The sequence below is a fragment of the Halichoeres trimaculatus genome, unplaced genomic scaffold, assembly GCF_033239565.1.
Source record: "Halichoeres trimaculatus isolate MK-OKI-2021-1 unplaced genomic scaffold, fHalTri1.1 fHalTri1_scaffold_1, whole genome shotgun sequence".
Classification (NCBI taxonomy): domain Eukaryota; kingdom Metazoa; phylum Chordata; class Actinopteri; order Labriformes; family Labridae; genus Halichoeres; species Halichoeres trimaculatus.
Window position 1 is genome coordinate 9,992,887 of NW_027437179.1, and position 18,756 is coordinate 10,011,642.

The 18,756-nt window shown below is 41.0% G+C and overlaps 1 protein-coding gene across 1 annotated transcript in view; it reads right to left on the reverse strand.

The window, feature by feature from the left end:
- LOC141791944 (copine-9-like) overlaps positions 1 to 18,756 on the reverse strand; it is a 235,738-nt gene that overhangs the window by 19,284 nt on the left and 197,698 nt on the right. The window contains exons 15-16 of the mRNA XM_074672664.1: positions 17,151 to 17,332; positions 5,061 to 5,188 (exon numbers count right to left, since the gene is read on the reverse strand). Coding sequence (XP_074528765.1) covers positions 5,061 to 5,188; positions 17,151 to 17,332 — 310 coding nt within the window. The remainder of the gene's footprint in view (positions 1 to 5,060; positions 5,189 to 17,150; positions 17,333 to 18,756) is intronic.

Here is an 18,756-nt window from a genome sequence, read left to right on the forward strand (position 1 = left end):
TTGTATAATGGATTTTGTGTGTGTGTGTGTGTGTGTGTGTGTGTGTGTGTGTGTGTGTGTGTGTGTGTGTGTGTGTGTGTGTGTGTGTGTGTGTGTGTGTGTGTGTGTGTGTGTGTGTGTGTGTTGGAGGTAACACTGGGATCCCAGCAGGAAGAAGGAAGACCTGCTGTCTGACTCACTGTTTGATTGGCTCACACTCTTAGTCTGGCCTGAGGCGGAGAGAGGCAAAATGGCAAACTGTCTCTCTGCATGTGTTCCTGTCTGCTGCACTGCTCTCTGTCTGTCTGTCTGTCTGTTCATCTGTCTGTCCTTCTGCCCATCTCAACACCTGACACCGATTTTTTCTTCATTTCTCTCTTTCTCTTGTTTGTCACCTGCGTTCTTCTCTCCTACTCCTGCCCTTTCACTTCCTGTCTCTGCAGAGCAAAGAAAAGATGTGTCAACAAGTGGAGCCAAGGAACAAATTGTGATTTTCTTTTTACATGAACTGCAGTCATCTTTTCTGAGAGTTTAATGTCAGTTTTGTGTCTTTCCTTTGTGCTCTCTTTCTCTTCATGCTTGCAAAGGTTGTAAATAAAGATAAGTTGACAAATCAAGGATCAAGTCCAAAAACTGTAGCAACACAGCAACACTAGGTGGATGGGTGACAAATTGACTTTTTTTCTTGTTTGTTAGTTTGTTTTTGCCCAACTTTTCCAGAAAAGAATATTCTACTTTTTTATTATTCTTATTCCGACAACACACAAAAATCGAGAGACATGATAGGAGACTTTCTGGTCTTGGGAGCTTAAACAGACCTGTTGTCCAACAAAGCACAACCAGCACAGGCTGGATGTCCTCTATGCTAACAGGCAAACTGCAGTGCTAAACATAGCAAAGCTGGCCTGTCCTTGCCCCCCGATTGTTATGTTTCAACCAGAGGATCAGGGAAGTATAAGCAGAGGGAGGTAAAACTACAGCAAAAGCCATTCAGAATGAACCAAAGCCATGTTCTGCACATATCCTGTTAGCATGAAAGATACTCAGCCTGTGCTGGCTTCATTGGTGTTTTATTTCACAGTAGACAGATTTGTTGACACTTGAGAGGACACAAGTGGAAGTGACAAAGCTGTTGCTGTTTAAAGCTGTTTCTAGAAACCTAAAACAGCTTTGACTGGGGAATCAGTGGACCACTCTGCTGTCTTCATGCTTTAGGCAGCAAAGATCGGCTGCTGTTGCAACTAAAAAACAAGCCTGTTGATTGACGGCATTCAGCCAGGTGCTTCTCAAATGGTTTTATATTATTATTTAATACTTGTTTGATGAGGATGTTTTGACACCCACTGTATTGACCCAGTTTTATGACTTTTTTTGTCTTTTTTGAAAACAATGTGAAAAAGCAGGGTCATCTTATAATTGGGGTCCAACCATTGGCACATGCTAATCGTTGTCTAGGGTCACTGCACAACCACAACAGCAGAAGACACCAGCTTTGTGTAAAGCCAGCGACATCATGGTGATCTGTCAATCACAGCAGAGACTCAGTGACAGAAGCTACAGACAGGAGATAAAAAAATGGAGAGGCGTGGTGATTGTCCAGAGTATAGTGGACCAAAGGTTGGGCAAATTAACTGACAACTTAAGTGGAGTTATAATGCTAATTTTAAGATGATGGTCAGTGCAGCAGACGTTTAACAACTGTCAACTGCCTTGGAGTTACAGAGTGTAATGTATGAAGATCACACGTCTGAAAAATACAAACTGAAAAAGAAAAGCTAATTGTGGTCCACAAAATGGCTATTTCTGCTGACAGGAGGCTGTGTGAGTTTATTGGGAAACGTAAAAAGGCATGACAATTTCCAAAGCTGTCATCAGAATAACATTTGCAACAGATCTTAGTGATTGTATCTAAGGCCAAAAATGAAAGCAGATTCTAACTTTTATATCAATGATTTTCTCAGAATTTCAATAAAAAAAAAAAGTTTCTTTGAACAAAGTAAATTTTGGTTATCAGAGTCTTTTTCTGAAGAGTGGTCTTGAAAAAAGGGGGAACATCTTACAAGCGTTGTTCAGCTCCATACGGTAGCCTATGTCTACATAAAACTGAACCAGGATGTATTCCTGAGGACTTCTGTTTCAACAGCTGCTGTAAACTGGATATCCACTGACACATTCAGCAGAAGGTCTCCAGTTTACAGGGTCACTCTTTAAACTGTAACACCAGTAGCAAAACATTCACACTATCAGATCTGTCGATGTGTTAAAATAATATATATATTTTTTCTCAATGCTTCACCGGCCAATTTCTATGTTCTACCTCAGTCTTCGGCCTCGTGGTGGGAACACAGACTAATAATGGGCTGCAGGAACCATGTAGTTTCTGGGATTGTTCTACCAGGAACTAAAAGTTTCCTGACTTTCTGACTGAAAATCACCTATTGTCTGCTAAAAAGCAACTGGAATATCACAGCAGTTTGTAGTACCATTTTATTGTTCTAGGCTTTGTTTCAGCTTGCATGGGTGACTTAATGAAATGTTGCTCTAACAGCCTCTGCCTTGTTCCATCATGTTACATAATCACAACCAACAATAAGCACAAACATGTAGTTAAATCATTAATGCTAATCCAAACATTGAATACACTTAGTGATGAGAGGAATACTGAGTGAAATGATGAAGGAAAAGAAAAGTATGAAGAACCTGAGCAGGGAAGGACAAGAAAGAGCAGATGGGAGACATGAAAGAGGAGGAGGAGGGAGACAACAGGATGATCGCAGAGCAGAGTGAAGCAGAGTGAAGCAGAGTACTCGGTGTGAGAGAAAAAGTTGAAAACCAGAATAAGAAACTAAAAAAAGGTAGAGAATAATAATCCTTGAGCAAATTACATCTGGGGATGAGCAAAATGCAAACACAGGAGGAGAAAGAAGAGAGAACAGAGAGTGAAGAAGTAAAGTTTCTCTCTCTGAATGGATGACAGGTTGGAAGCTCTTGAGCCCACAAGTGAACATTTCAGCATTGTTACACTCCATTTGGTTATGCAATCACACTCACACTTAACTGGGACAGGATATTATTGCTAAAAATACAATAGCAGGTAATAACTAGCCAAAACTCCAATAAAAACCTAACGCAGACTGCACTCCAGAAAGTTTGACTGGAGAGATTTCATTTGGTTTGAAGAGGAGGTTGGAAGATCAGACTCTGCAGCTTCAACAGGATGATTAGATTAGATCTGACAACTTATTCATCACAAATGATGCACTGATACTGCAGGTGTGTTTAGCTATGATCAGACAATATTTGATGTTTGTGGTGCAAAGGGTTCAAATGCTTTTGATGGTAAGAAGCACAATAAGCTGTTAAATATGAAAGTGTAAATGGTAATATTTTTCTACATCTCTGTTTTTCTCTCAATTTCTAATTTCTTAGATCTCTAATTTTTCCATTTACTATTAGTGCATTTTGAAATTGGACCCTGAGCTGTGGTTACACTAAAATTTCTCCCATTGGACACAATAAAGAGTATTCTCTTGTAAATAAAGAAAATTCTTGCCATAAGTTAAATGCAAAAAGGATGACTGAGGAAGAAAAAAAAAGTAAACTTACGAGATTGATGCCATAAATCTATGAGAACAAAGTAATAAATTAATAAGAAATGGTTTTGTATGTATGAAAAAAAGGCATGAATTTACAGGATAAAAGTTGTTTACAAGAATTAATTCATACATTTACAAGAAAAAGTCTAGCATTTAAGGAAGAAAAGGGCACAAATTTACGGGACAAATAAAGGCATAAATTAAAAAGAAAAAGCCATAAATGTATGAGAACAAAAGGCATGAATTAGCATCCTTAAAGTCATACATTTTCAAGAAAATGTTACACATTTACAAGAAAAAAAGGCATGACTTTACGAGACAAAAGTCATAATTTATTGAGAAGAAATTTATAACTTTAGCCCACAGCTATAGGCTATCGGAAAATCTAAATGTTGTTTGAAAAACGTAAGATCACGTCTGTAAAATGATTTTGATGATGCTCCACATTTCCTGGGTGAAGTTATTTAATATTTGTGTTTCATATTCTATCAGTCCTGCGATTTGCAGACATTTCATTTGAGCAAGAGCCTGGTCTGCTTAGAGGACAACACAAGCTCCCTCGAGCTCTTTTTGGGGAAAATACATTTGTAGCTCTCAGACTACCTTGCTAAGATTGCAGAGAAGTGTGGTTTTGTAAAGGCAATGGTCCACTGATGACTTATTGGTCAGGGAAAGCTGAATCTGTTAATATATTTTTCTAACTCTACTGGATTTCCTTACAAAGAGTTCAAACAAGATTAAATAATTCCTTATTTGTGAAACCTATACTAAAGTACAACCCCACAAAGAGGGTTAGACACTATTTTTAAATTCTGGATTTAAGGCTTGGTTCAAATAAATCAGCACTAACATAGAACTTACAATCATTACATTTTGCATATTGAATTTTGGAGCTTAGGCCCCAAAAAAAACCTCTTTTCAGAATAACCCAGTGACTATAGGAAAATGTGAGATTGGCATAAACGTGTGTTTACATTTGTTGCTCATTTCCTTTTCAAATGTTCAGAGTGAAAGGAAAGCAAGTGTTAGACCCACAAAGATAAACTCAAACAACACGCTGTAATGAGAAAACTCTGAGAGACTTTAAACTCAGAACATGAAAGATAAACTGTGACTTCTCCTTAAAGCTGGGGATGATTGGCAGATGAAGATTCTCTTTGATACGCCGTCACTTCTCCTACTTTCTGCCACCAAACATGCACAAGTGTTTCCTGCTGGTATTCATGACATGCATACATAAACAGCTGGCTTCACATGATGGCACAAGATAAGCAACACATACATATGGAAGACATGGAAAGAGGCAGATTTTATGTATGAGATGTTATGTAAAAGTGTGCTTGGAAAAATGCATCTGTGTGAGTGTGTGTGAGTGTGTGTGTGCATTCTTCCATTGCATACATGTTTATATGAAGATGTAAACAGCACAGTTGTGCATAAGTTGATGTGCCTGTCTGTTTTGATGTGTGTCAGAGCATCCCTCACCGAGCCACCTGGTTGATGACAGGAGCAAAGTTTGTTGGGCCGTACAGCTGAACAGTCCGCAGACTCTGGAAGTAAGACTCCAGCACTCCCTCGATCCCGACACAGTTTGGGTTTTCTGCATTCGAGTTCTGCAGGAGAAGAAATGACACTTTGTCAAAATGTATGAATAAACTTTAAATTGGTTGTCGTTAGAAGAAGGAAGACTTTTTTCTTGAGCATTACAAATCAGTTTGCATGGCATAAATAACTACAGGGACAAAATGTGTGCCATACCGGGAACTGAACTGCTTGGTGGAAACGTGCCTTTAGCATCAGATGGTGCAAAACTGCAAACCCTCCTTGACTTTTGACCTGACACCAGTTTGAGCAACAAAGTTGATATGTATTATTTCAAATCCTTTTGATCATATCTATTTATTTTGAGTCTGTGCTGCTTAGTGCACAATGTTTCACCCATACCTGCTGGATACAGACAGTTGCCACCTTTGGAAACAAATATGTGTGAACAAAGCCGAGACTTTCCACAGTTAGCGATCAAGTGCAAACCAGGAATTGGTCAATGGTAAGCAGCACTTGTGTCTGACAGAGTTCTTGAAAAAGCAGTGAGAAAAAAAGCCAAACAAATAACCAAATCTTTAATTAAGCTGATACTAAAGTGCTAAAAGTGCCAAAAACTGGGTCAAAAACCGCAGTTTGTCAGGTGTTTGCTTAAGGCCGGCTCCGGAAGTACCAGAAAACACATACACCACAATTTAAAAAGCAAGTTTTTACTGCAAAAATAAACGTGTTTACTTCCTGGTACAATAAAAAAGTTTTTCACTCAGCAGTTCAGAAGATATCAAGATTACATTTACCCAATCAGAAGCCTAGCTTACCTGACTGACAGGTGGGTGTCTTGTAGCTGTCTGTAGGGAGGTTCAAAGGGCACTTCTTCAGTTTTGCATTTCCAACACTCCCAACACATAAACCTGGATCTTTGTATCAGAAACTGTCCTCTTATTGGTTTATTGTGTCATGTAGTTAGCAAAACCAGGCATGAGCTGTGGTAAATAAGAAATATACTCTACTTATTAAGTAGTCTCCAGACATTTTTGATCCTCAAAACCCTTTTACACACATTCACACACTGGTGGCAGAGGATTCTATACTAAGTGACTAACTAGGTGGATTCAACCTGAAGGTCCAAAAACCAGTTTGGTTCAGGAACTACTTGACTCCTGTGGACCATTGTTAATCTGCGTTTCCATATGGAGAAAAAAAAGTTTATTGCAATACACTGCCAAACCAACAGAGGGCACTAAGACAACGACAAAGGCTGTCAAGCAAAAATGAAACCATCAAAGGAGAAGGCGGGCCGGCATCTTTATCTGCTTCACAGCACTTTTTTTTTGTTTTGCTCCTGCTTTATTGCACTACAGATGGATTCCTTGACCAAGGCCATCAGTCAAGGCTGATTTATGAAGCCCAGGTGCTCTACCAATGAGAAATGTTTAGCTTATAGGTCCTGCCCAAGCACTGAATAAAACATGGACGTAGTCTCCTGGACGTCACCCGTCTGTTTCTGAAACGAAAATGAAGCACATCGGCTATAACGGCCATATTGGTAGTGGCAAGGGCTTCGCCTACAGCTATAGGGCACCTGTCTGTCACGTGACCCTCAGCTGTGCCTCTTATTGGTCAAGCTTGTGATCTTAATATCCTCTAAATTGCTGAGTTAGAAAAAACAGTGTGTGCCAATAGTGAAATTAGCGACTCAGACAGGAGATGTTTTTTGAACCAGACTGTAAATAGGTTAATTTCTGCTTTGAAAAATGTCTCATTTTGTCTTGGTGAGTATCTGACTTTCGGTACTTCTGGAGCCAGCCTCAAGTGGACACTTGAGAAGCAGCAGATTTTAGTACCTCAACATTGTCTTGTATTCTTAGACCAGAGGTTACCGCTTGCTCCTGCCCCAAAGTTCCTGGACAGCTAAAAAAGTACTATAGCAGAGCCGTTTCCTGGGGTAAATAAATTTCCCTTAAACTAAATTTAGGGTGCATCCGAATAGTCCTTTTTTGATAAGGAACCTTCCTAACTGAAGAAATGTCCCGGAAGCATTTAAGCGTCGGCCGTGATAAATGCTGTTCGAATTCTCCAAAAGTTAAGGAAAAGAGGGTCGTTGCTTCCTTTAATATCTCCTTTAGCTTAGGAAACACTGGACCATCCTTTTAAAAAGGAAAGGAGAAGAAAACGCCCCATAATGCCTTGCGGCACGTGACGTGTGTAAATACGGCTCCTGCCTAAAGTTTATGGAAACTTACGATGGAGAAGGGACAGAAATTATGTGCGAGACTGTTGCTTTTCTAACATTTACCATCATGTGTCTGCCTGAATGTGTTTATTGTGTTCACAATGTATGAATGTCTGAACTGAAACAATGGATCACTAGCGATAGAGGTAATAAAGTTTATTAAAATCAATAAAAGAAGGACAAATGAGGACTTCAACAATATTCCAAATATAATAAATTCAAACAATGTTCATAATGATATATGTGAATGAAACAGGGGGTATAGTGTTTCTGACAGTCTGCTGTATTATCCAAGACAGTCCTCTTGTGTTATTAGGCAGATTGTCAACATTTATAGATGCTCTCACGAACCTCACAGCTGTGAGTAGGAAACACACACTGTATGACCAAAGACAAAACACCATCACATCTCATGTTACCCGGTGAAGACACGAAACAACCATGTGAGATAAGGCACAGGACAAATGCGCTTCTTGTAGTTCATTTTCAAACTCTGTAGTTCGTCGTGGCTTACCTACATCACAAGTAATTGTTGTCACATAAATATGACATCAAAGTGAAAGTGTAGTCGAATTCCTCTTTGGCCGCAGTTCTCCTTCCCTGTCATCTTTTCCCCTCCTTCCCTTGACCCTGTGACGTTTTTTATCGGGGTTAAGGTAAAGTGGATAGGAAAGGACTTACGAAGGACTATTGGGATCCACCCTTAGACTCTAGCTCCTCTGGTCAAAGTTCCTGTGGTTGTAAAAAACACTTCCTGTCCTGTGACTGTGACAGTCAGGATTGAACCACCAACCTTTCAAATGAGAGAAAACTGCCTCTACCGCTGAGCCACAGCTGCTTATTATCATGTGGTGTTGTGGTAATCTTTCTGGAAATTGACGTTAAAAAATAGTGTCCTGAAATGAATCCTGTCAGGCAACAATATTCAGCTGTCAGCTGGGGCTGGAAACAATGCTCAGTTGGATTTTAATGGCCTTATGAGTGTCACAAATACCTGCCTGAATCATTACACCACTACCTGCAGCTGGAAATGCAGACGCGAGTCAGAGGGGACGCTGGGATTGATATTTTTCTCCAACTTCTTAATTTTAACTTTTCTCAGGCTTGGTTGTGCTTTCAGACAGAGGAGAATTATTTTTTTCTGAATAATACAGCCCTCTTTACGGCATTGTCATGTTTGAGATGTCAGCTCCAACGAGCAGAGTGCCTCTCATGCCTGACCATATCCTCTCTCTCCGCATGTTTCTGCCTTTTTCTGACTGTCACATAAAGATGAGGACACTCCCTGCAAAAACCCTTAATGAAAAGCCGTTCTGACAACACTGGGCGATGCAACACGAAGATGTGAAAAAATTGGAACCAGACTTCCAGATAAAATTTGGGCAGCCCTCACATGTTCTAAATAAAGATAGCTTTTCACATACCTTGTGTCCAAAAAGCATTTTTTACGTGTGGTTTCTCACTTATGATGACACCTCTGTACCTGATGGAAGCTGCGGCCGTCTGACTCCGTCTGACACTTCTGCTTTGTTCTGCCTGAACTCTTCAGCTTTTAAGACTGTATCATTAAACTGTCAAACCTGTGAGGAGCTCTTTGATCCCCTTCTGTGACAGAAAAAAATGCTACATCACAGGAGACAGAAATAGAAACAAATCATGTTTCTCAGGTTGAAAACTGAGGAGCGGTTGACATTTCAGCATTTCTCTTCTCGAGGCACCCTTCCTACATCCCTGATGTGAATGTACGTCACACTATTTCATTCCTGGTGCAATTTTACAACTAATTTAACTCGTGATATTAATAATCAGTTCCTGTTCTGTGCTTTGAGAAGGCGTGGGTTAAATCAGGAACATGTTTCATTAAGAATCAGAAATTATTTTCAGCGCGGGTCACTGCATTCACTCTTTCATGTCACATACCAATAAGAGGGAAATTATGAAGGAGCAGGTCTTCACTTGAAACTCAGTTCTTGTTAATGTCAAAAGAGGTTTACATTCATGAGTTTCATCAAAATTAGATTGTAATTTTATGCTGCTACATTTTTAACCAAGAGGTCTCATCTGCAAATAAAGAAGAGGCAGAAAAAGAAGAGAAGTGGATAACATGCAGCACAGAGGAGCAGATGACATGTTGCTTTTCTACAACTACTCTGATTCTGGCTGTGAGGAGAAAGTGTAAACCAAAGTTAACTGCTTTCACTTTTTTCACAAGACTTTGCTGTGCTGATCTGACACAAACTTGACACTTGTGTGTTGGATTTTTTTTTTCTTTAATCTGTAGTGGTAAAAACTAAATACTGAATGATTGGGGCTGAACAGCTATGTAACCTTAAGAAAACCACTACTCAGTGAGGCTAACCAGAAAAAAAGGCTTCAATCTGCTAGGGAGCATATAGATTGGACTCTGGAGCAATGGAAGAAGGTCATGTGGTCTGATGAGTCCAGATTGGCCCTGCTCCAGAGTGATGGGCCATCAGGGTAAGAAGAGAGGCAAATAAAGTGATCACCCATCATGCCTAGTGTCTACTGTCCAAGCCTGTGGGGGCAGTCTATGATCTGGGGTTGCTGCAGTTGGTCAGGTCTAGGTTCAGCAACAATCTGTGCTCAAAGAATGAGGTCAGCTGACTACCTGAATATACTGAATGACCAGGTTATCCCATCAATGGACTTTTTCTTCCCTGATGGCACGACCATGTTCCAAGATGACGACACCAGAATTCATCGGGGTCAAGTTTTGAAAGAGTGGTTCAGGGAGCGTGAGAAATCATTTTCACACATGGATTGGCCCCCACGGAGTCCAGACCTTAACTCTACTGAGAATCTTTGGGATGTGCTGGAGAAGGCTTTGTGCAGTGGTCAGACTCTACCATCATCAATGCAAGATCTGGGTGAAAAATTAGTGCAACACTTGATGGAAATAAATCTTGTGAAACACTGAAACAGCGAATGCATGCCGTAATCAAAGCTAGAGGCAGTCCAACGAAATATAAGAGTGTGTGACCTTTATCTTTTGGTGGCATCTTTTTTAGGCCAGGCAGTGTACGATAAAATCTTGAAGGTGTTTTTTCTTTGCAGTCAAGATATGTTTTAAGGGACTCAAGACCTGACTACAGGCTCGATGAAATATACATTGTATAAATGTATTTCACACTAATAAGAGTTCATTTCCAATCTTTAAGAGATGCTGAGTAAGTTTTGGAACATGTTGCATACACCGTGTGGAACTAGTAGAAAAATTACCTGAAACGCTCAACCAGGGGTCCCCAAAATTTTTCCCGTCAGGGCCAAACAACTTTTCCCTTCTCTGATGGGGGACCTGGGTCAGTTTGTAAAAAAAAAGTGTGACGATCTCAGAGGTGTCCAAACATAAATATTTTTTGTTTCCCAGAAAGCCACACATAACCAAATACTAACAACCTTTTCTGGGATCTTGACAGGAAAAAAATCAGAATAACACTATTAATGAAATTAATAAAACTTTATGAAATAAATAATAATTAAATAACCCTTTTCAGGTTTTTCACAGAAAAAAAAGACCATAAAATATTAACTTTCTAGTAGCCACCCCTGTTTGCAGCTCTCTCTCATTAACTTCACTGTGAAAACCCGAAAGCAAGCAGGCTATGAAACCAAACTAATACATACACTACCACTATGGTTGTATGACAGGATCTTTTTTTTTTTAAGGAAGGGGTTTCAGATAGGGCACAAACTGCAGAAGGGTGGAATAGAAAGTAATGTTCTATGCAAGGGTAAGTCTCGATCGCGTGGCCAGACTGAAAAAAAAAAAAAAAAATCATAATGCGCCTCTGGTATTGTTCAGGGGGCAAAATGTGGAAGCGGGCCGTATCTGGCCCCCGGGCCATAGTTTGGGGACCACTGCGCTTAACTGTAAGTAGAATCCAATTTTAATTTGAAACTCTTGAGCGAGGTTGCTAGTTTGAATCCTAGCTTGGTCAGTGGTCCTTTCTGTGTGGAGTTTGCATGTTCTCCCTGTGCATGCGTGGATTCTCCCTGGGTGCTCCGGCTTCCTCCCACAGTCCAAAAACATGCTCATCAGGTTATTTGATCACTCTAAATTGTCCATAGGTGTGGTTGTCTGCCTGTCTGAGTGAGTGACTGGCGACCTGTCCAGGGTGTACCCCGCCTCTTGCCCAATGACAGCTGGGATAGGCTCCAGCCACCCGCGACCCTGAACAGGATAAATGGTTCAGGAAATAAATGAATGAATGAACTTCTGAGCGTATTTCTGTGCTGGCTGTGGAGGTCTGAAGAAGTATAGACCTCAGGGTGGGGATCTTCAGCCACTCTGCCTTGAAGCAAGGAGTGTGGGGGAGCAAGTGCCATATGCACTTAATCGAGCGACATCACACTTAATCACAATTTGAAATGAGATTATTGGCACCAAAATTTGGTTATTTCTGAATGCTTTTTATAGTACCTGTGTATGACCTAACCATCCATTTACCCAGACCTAAAGTCACTACAACACTACGCTAGCTTAGTTTAGCAGTAAGAAGAAAGATCTGTGTTTTTCTTTGCTGACAACAAATTCTGGGATTAATTTTGCAGTAATGTTGGTCAATAGAGCTGAACTTAAAAATAAAAAGAGGCCAGAGCAGAAGAAAGCTATACAGGGGAGTGATACAGCACGAACTTTAACCTTAGAAAAACACCAGCTTTGCCTTAGCTGACCGTGCATTTGCTGGTGGCTAGCAATCTCGTCATCACTTTGATTACAGCTGACCTGACCTTCTGTGTCCAGCACTAACAACCCAAAGATAAGAATGATGAGAAGGGCTTTCCATGCACAGGAAACATACTTGGGTGTTGGTCGGTTGCAGGAGCAAACTTGACTAAAACAATGATCATGGATAACACGCTGTTTGCTCACAATAAAGTCAGAGTGGAGACACTTCAATGTGGGGTGGTCAATTTATCATTTCCCCAAAGATAAGAGTCAAATGTTCTGCTGCACAGCACTCAGGGATTTATTTCTGGATGAGATGTCAGCTCCTTGGATTAATAATGGAACAAACCAGTCAGTTACATCCTGATATACGTCTTCTGAACATGAGCTGGAGTAAGTTTATATAATACGATCATTAATCAGTGTCCTGGGAGGCTTCCCATATATCGCACCATTAAACAAGCTCTAATTTGTCATTTTCTTCAGGCTGGAAAACAATCACCGTATTGTGCTAATTAACGGCAGTTGAAATGTTTGTTTACCAGAGTGAAGGTCTGCAGTGGTTGTGTGATGGTAAAGGCTGGATTTTCCTCACATAGCTTCACAAATATTCAAATTGTAGGAAAACTCTTCTGCATACATGATGCCTCCTTCTGAACACCATGAAATAATCATCTATCACCAGACGTCACCATATCCCGCCTCCACAAATCACCAAACTTTAAGACAAAGATGAAAAAAAACTACAAATGTTTGTGATCTCTGCAGAAACTTAATAGAAGCTGTTGGCAGCCGATCATCTCTTTTACAAAGACGTCTTCACGCTCACGCTCTGGCTTTCCACCATGTCTTTGAGATTGCTTTTTAATTATTTCCTCTGAGACTTGAGTTTTTCTTCAATTATATGTATTTTTTTAACCATCAATAATATATTCAGAAGGCCAGTGTTAATCAGACGCCAACAGAGAAGAGCTATGTGGAGCAAGCTCAGCGTTAATCAGCGACAAATAATTAAGGTCAAGTCTTGAACGAATTAATGACCCTTATTTTATTCATATGTCAGTGATTAAAACATTTTCTATGTACTTTATTTGATTTATTAATTATCCCGACCTTTAAATGCAGCAGGGAAGTGAATAATTAAACAGGCATTATGCACATATTAATATGTTCTTAACATACAGGTTACGTCCCCACTGTCTACTCAGGATGTCGTGTGTTAGGAGACAAATATCCAAAACTTTTTATTGCTCCGAGTAGTTTCCAAACAAAAGATTCCTAATGAGAGCTGCCTTTGCATGAGCCAGTGCCGGGATTTGTCACGCCGAGGTGAACTCTAATTGGGAGAGCTGATTGAGCGGCCGCTCACAGAGAGGAGCGGAGTTTTACAAAGTGATAAAGCACGACAGGCCAGTTGCTGATGCTCCCATCACCGCTGAGGCCTGACAGCAAGGGAGCCTAAAGGATCATGGGACAAAAGCTGATTAAAAACAACAGTTTCAGGTCAGAAATATAGTCCAGGCCAATAATGAAAGATGAAGTTTACACCCATTTGGAAAGACTTGGCTGTATTTTTATCCCTTTAAAACTCCCACAGCCTGAGAGGAACACCAAATACACTCACTTTTCCCTTTCTCATGTTTCCTTTCCACCCACTTTTCCCCTTATTACCTCTGAATTAACTGCCCATGATGGAGGATTTAGTGGAAAAATTGAGTTATTGTCTTATTTTTGTGCTGCCTTGTTACCAGCCATTGTGGCCATCTTCCCAGCTGACAAAGCAAAGATAAGAAGTGCATCCTCAAAATCTGCTGCCTATCAGTCTGCTCTCTATTCTTCCTCCATCACTCCCGTACCATCAAACAGATGAACCTCTTTTCTCGCAACATGCAACGTGATTCATAGTGTTTTCTTCCACCCACCTCTTCTTCCTTTCCTACGCCTCAGTCATCCACTTCACAACACTACTCCACAAAGCCTACAGCTTGTGGGTTTATGTAACTCTTCCTTTCATTAACTTAGCAAACTGTCCGAGCTGGATTCCTGCATGTGGTTCGAGGCTTTGTGTGCATGCACGTGATCGAACAAAACAAGGTCCCACACATAAAAACATTCCTCCACTCTGTTAGCAGTGGTAAAAACTCAGCAGAGGACCTTTAACTGAGCGGTAAACCCTGAGATCACTCTAATTTATCAATGAGTCATCATCTACGGCTCAGACAAAGACCGGCTGTGTTTAAATGAGCAAACCCATTCAGAAATGTGCATCATGGGTATAAAACAGACTGGGTAATAACTCACGTGTACTTAAATCGCAACAAAAGTTAACCCATTACATAAACTGGCTGTGCTCTTTGTACTGCAAAGACACAATTTTAATCTACCAATCAGCAAGCAGCTGGCAACGAACTTCCTATCTTAAAGAGACAGAACTAGACTTATTATTGGTCTCTTAATGAGCCAAAAGCTGCGTTTCCACCAAGCAGTCCGGGTCGGTTCGTCTCGGTACGGTGCGCTTTTAGCGGCGTTTCCACAGACTCATCCCGGGACGGATCCCTAAAAACCGAGACGAGCCGTCCCACTTTTTTGGGACCCTTTCGTATGGGTGCCAGACTGAACCGATCCGCTATCGGGAGGTGGAGCAACACACTGCAGACCGTTGATTGGTCAAAAGAATCGTCACTTACCCCGACAGCGGCTGTATTTCTCCTGTCGGCACACAGACTTCTCTGAAACGAAGCTTGATTGTACTTTGTAACAGAGAGTTACATGAAAATCACAGAGAGGACGAAATGCTGCATGTCTTCCATCCGTGCTCTTTGTTTACTGTGTCGCGTTTTCTTCTTTGTTGGATTTAATCGCGGGGTAAGCTGCTACGGCGTCGCGCTATTGTTTACCAGCTGTGGCTTCCGGCAACCAGCTAACACGCCGCCCACCACGAGAGGGCACAGTTTGCGGTGGAAACGCAAACGGGATGAGACTTTACTGTCCCAAACCGTCCCAAACCGTACTGAACCGACCCAGACTGCTTGGTGGAAACGCAGCTAAAGAGATGGACAGGAAGTGGGAACGGACAGAAACATACTCTCAGCACTCTGTGCAAAGAAAGCAGGACACCACAGATTGAGCAACAAGGATGTCTCCATCTGTTCTGAGGTCAGCTGACGTCAAATTTGAAACAACATGTTGTCATTTTGCTGGAAAGAAACACTAAAACCGCCACTGCAGTCTGATGGTTTGGAGCTTTTCTTCAGCATTAGCTAAAGTTAGCCTACAGCTAGCTCCTAGCTGTGTTGTTAATCATGTGTCTTTGTTGGGAGCTCATTGCCCTTTTTTGTTCTTTGGTGATTGTACACCATTATTAGCTGTTGTTCAAAGGACTCTAGTTAATCTAATGTTAGCTTCTGGAGTTTAGCTTCTTTAGCTCATGTGTAATAGCTGTGGTTGGCAAACATAATACTGAGTGATTCAGTGTGAATACAGCTGCACCAAACCAACAGAGAAACGCACTTATCAAAGGTGGAAGTTTAGACCCTTTTGGTTTAGATAATATCTGATTTTTCTGTCTCCAAAAATCATCAGTGGCCTCCTGGGGTCTCCTACTGTGACTCCTGACGTAGCACCTGTCACTGAATGTTCATTGTTTGTCTGAGTAACTTAAAGGGGGCGTAGCTTAGCTGAAGGTCAATTGTCATGCTGACTGCAGGAATGTCCACCAGAGCAGTTGCCTGTGAATTGAATGTTCATTTCTCTACCATAAGCTGCCGCCAAAAGCATTTGAGAGAATGTGGCATAACATCCAACTGGCATAACAACTGCAGACCACATGTAACCACAGCACCCGAACTGACTAGGCTAGGATAACGACAGAATGATTGGAGGCAGATTAATTTAGGAAACCAGGCAATATGCACACAGGTAGTTTCATTTTTTATCGATCAGTTATGTAAAGTATCTCAGGCCTTTTTTTTAGGGTCCTCAGCCTGAGAAGAGGGCACCTTCTAGCAAGCTAACTAGCTAGAAGGTGCCCTCTTCTCAGGCTCAGGCACTATTGTATTTTTTTATTTTTATTTTGACTTTTGTTGGATTGGTTCACTGGTTCACTGGTTCACTGGTTCACTCACATATTCCCATGGCAGGGGGTTCCGGGTCTTGGGAACTGCTCTTTTTAGGGTCAGGCTTGAGTTTGGAAAAGGTTTGGAAACTGTTCTGTTCTTTTGGATTCAGTATGAAGCATGGTTGATGCCTTTCATTGTGATTTTATGATTCTGGTAGTTTCATTGTCACAGAAGACGCAGTGTAAATTATATACAGGAAAAAAGAACTCTTACCCTTAAATGTGATTGAAAAAGTTGTCATGATAATATAAAAGGCTGCACTGTCTGAGATAACAAAGCATTCTGGGTATTTCACTCGGCCACTTTATTGGAGTCTGGATCTGACAAAGAAGCCCTTCATTTGATGGACTGCTCAGACGGCAATATGAAAATGAAACCATTGTACCCTGGAAGAAAGACAGAGTTCATCCTGATGTGAAATGATGAAAAACTGACAGGTAGCAGTGGGTTTAAAACCAGTCCCGCTCTGTTTCCAAACATCTTTACACGGCTGAACATCTCCAGCATCTCTCTATGTACCTCATAAATACTAAATCTCTCCATAAACTGTCTTTTTCAGCATCTTTGTGAAAAATATCAGACTCTCAAGCACCTCTAACTCCACTGCATCATCCAGTGTGTTATCAACTGTGTCCATTTCAGCTTTTGTGCTAAACTCTCAGAGCTCTTTTTGTGTGAACTACTGACTGCTGCTGTGGCAACAGAGATATGGGTCAGCAGTCATAGACCTTTCATCTGACAGATGGACACATTTCACATCCCAGCAGTGATTTGGAAAGAGCTTACAAAAGTCAAACCATAAATGGAGCAATCAGAAAAAGAGGTGCAGGTTGTAAAAGTGGTTTCTCTGCTGTTCCTGTTTGTTTTGCGTGGAAATACAAACAGGGTTTAATGGAAGTTTCCTGTGTTCAGTCCAAAATAAAAAAAACACCTTTTAACTGTGTTTTGCTTGTGTTTGATAACAGAACTACACTTTGTCCTGGAGCTCTTACCAGTGGGAAGGCGTGGGAGATCTTTCCGTCTGGGGGAAGTTTAGCTCCAAAGCCGTAAGCTGGAAAGAGTTTGTCACTGTCGTAGTCCTGGATGATCTCTCCCACTGCCTTCAGAGCCATGGCGTACGCATTCATCTGGTACGGACTCATGTAGTGCAGCGAGGTGGGCTGAGACGGGTTACCTGAGGAGACACACACACACACACACACACACACACACACACACACACACACACACACACACACACACACACACACACACACACACACACACACACACACATACACAAAGCAGGAGGAGATCGTGTTATAAAAGGATTAGGAAACAGTGAAAGTACAGAAAAAAAACTGGCCTCATTCACCCACATCTCTCTTTAGTCTTTTCTATAATTTGTCCTAACATCAGTAAACACCTGGGCATCAGACTAATGGACTGTGTGCACAAACATAAGACACGCAGCACAAAAATGCAACACTTGGCTTCAAATGTGATTAAAAAAAAACAAAAAAAAACGTTGATCTGTTGATAAAATACCTGTGGAGAAAGTATACAGATAAAGTTGCGATGTTTTGTTTTTAAATTTTTTTGTAGAAACTGTGAGAGTTTAGTTTTTTCTTCTTCTGAACATTTTGCAGTTTTGACCAAACGCTGCATGATTAAATGGTATAATATTACTTAAATAGTATTCAAGTACATTTACACCATTCCATGTCATTAAAGTGGAAATAGTGTGCTTTTTGAGTCTTTACAGTATCCTTCTAGTTCTCCTAAAGTAGCATTACATGATTTACAGCTCACAAAAATCCTTACTTTTATCACACTGGTGTTTCAGAAAACCTTTATTTCAGCCTTTGCCTGAAACACTTAACTTTAACTGTCTCTTTAAAGGCAGAGTCAGCAGAATTTTCCTAAAAAATAAAATTTCACAGGAATAATCCTCCTTAATCATCACTTCTGGGCCTTTAAACGTGTGTTCGTGTCTGTGTCTGCTTCAACCCCTCCTCAGCCTGGAAGATGATGTTTGAGATGAGGAGAGTTGATGTGGTTACATCAGCCAATCACAGCTCGACCCAGTGCGCAAATGACTTTGTGTGTTGATTAGCAAGTGGAAGAAGTTATCCTGAATGGCTAGGATAGTGGACGTAGCATGGAGCAAGAAAAACAACAAAAGTGAAATGAAACGGCAAATGGATTGTGTTGTACGTCGCTTTGGACAAAAGCGTCTGCTAAATAAAACTGTAGAACTGTAGGATTAAACTCCATCCCAAATGGCTGGACTTTCACTTGCTTTCGGGCACTTGGAGAGCAGCTCAAGGCGAAGAGTGACACAAGTTGTCTTTCTGCTAACCAGGTGTGTTTTAAATACCTGTAATTAGCTTGTGCTAACATACCAAGTCAGGTGCACGGCTCTTAAATCCCAATGTAGAAAACAATGTAGCTGCAACTGGTTGCTGGGCTAGTGAGTGTGTTCACGTCATCATGGTCAGAGGCAGTAGGTGTGCGCTGCTGCTGGCACTGATCCAAGAAGGAAGAGCCCAGTTTGAATGCTGTGTTTACAAACTAACAAAAATTTGTGCAGATCCTACTTTTAAAGCTACCTGCTCC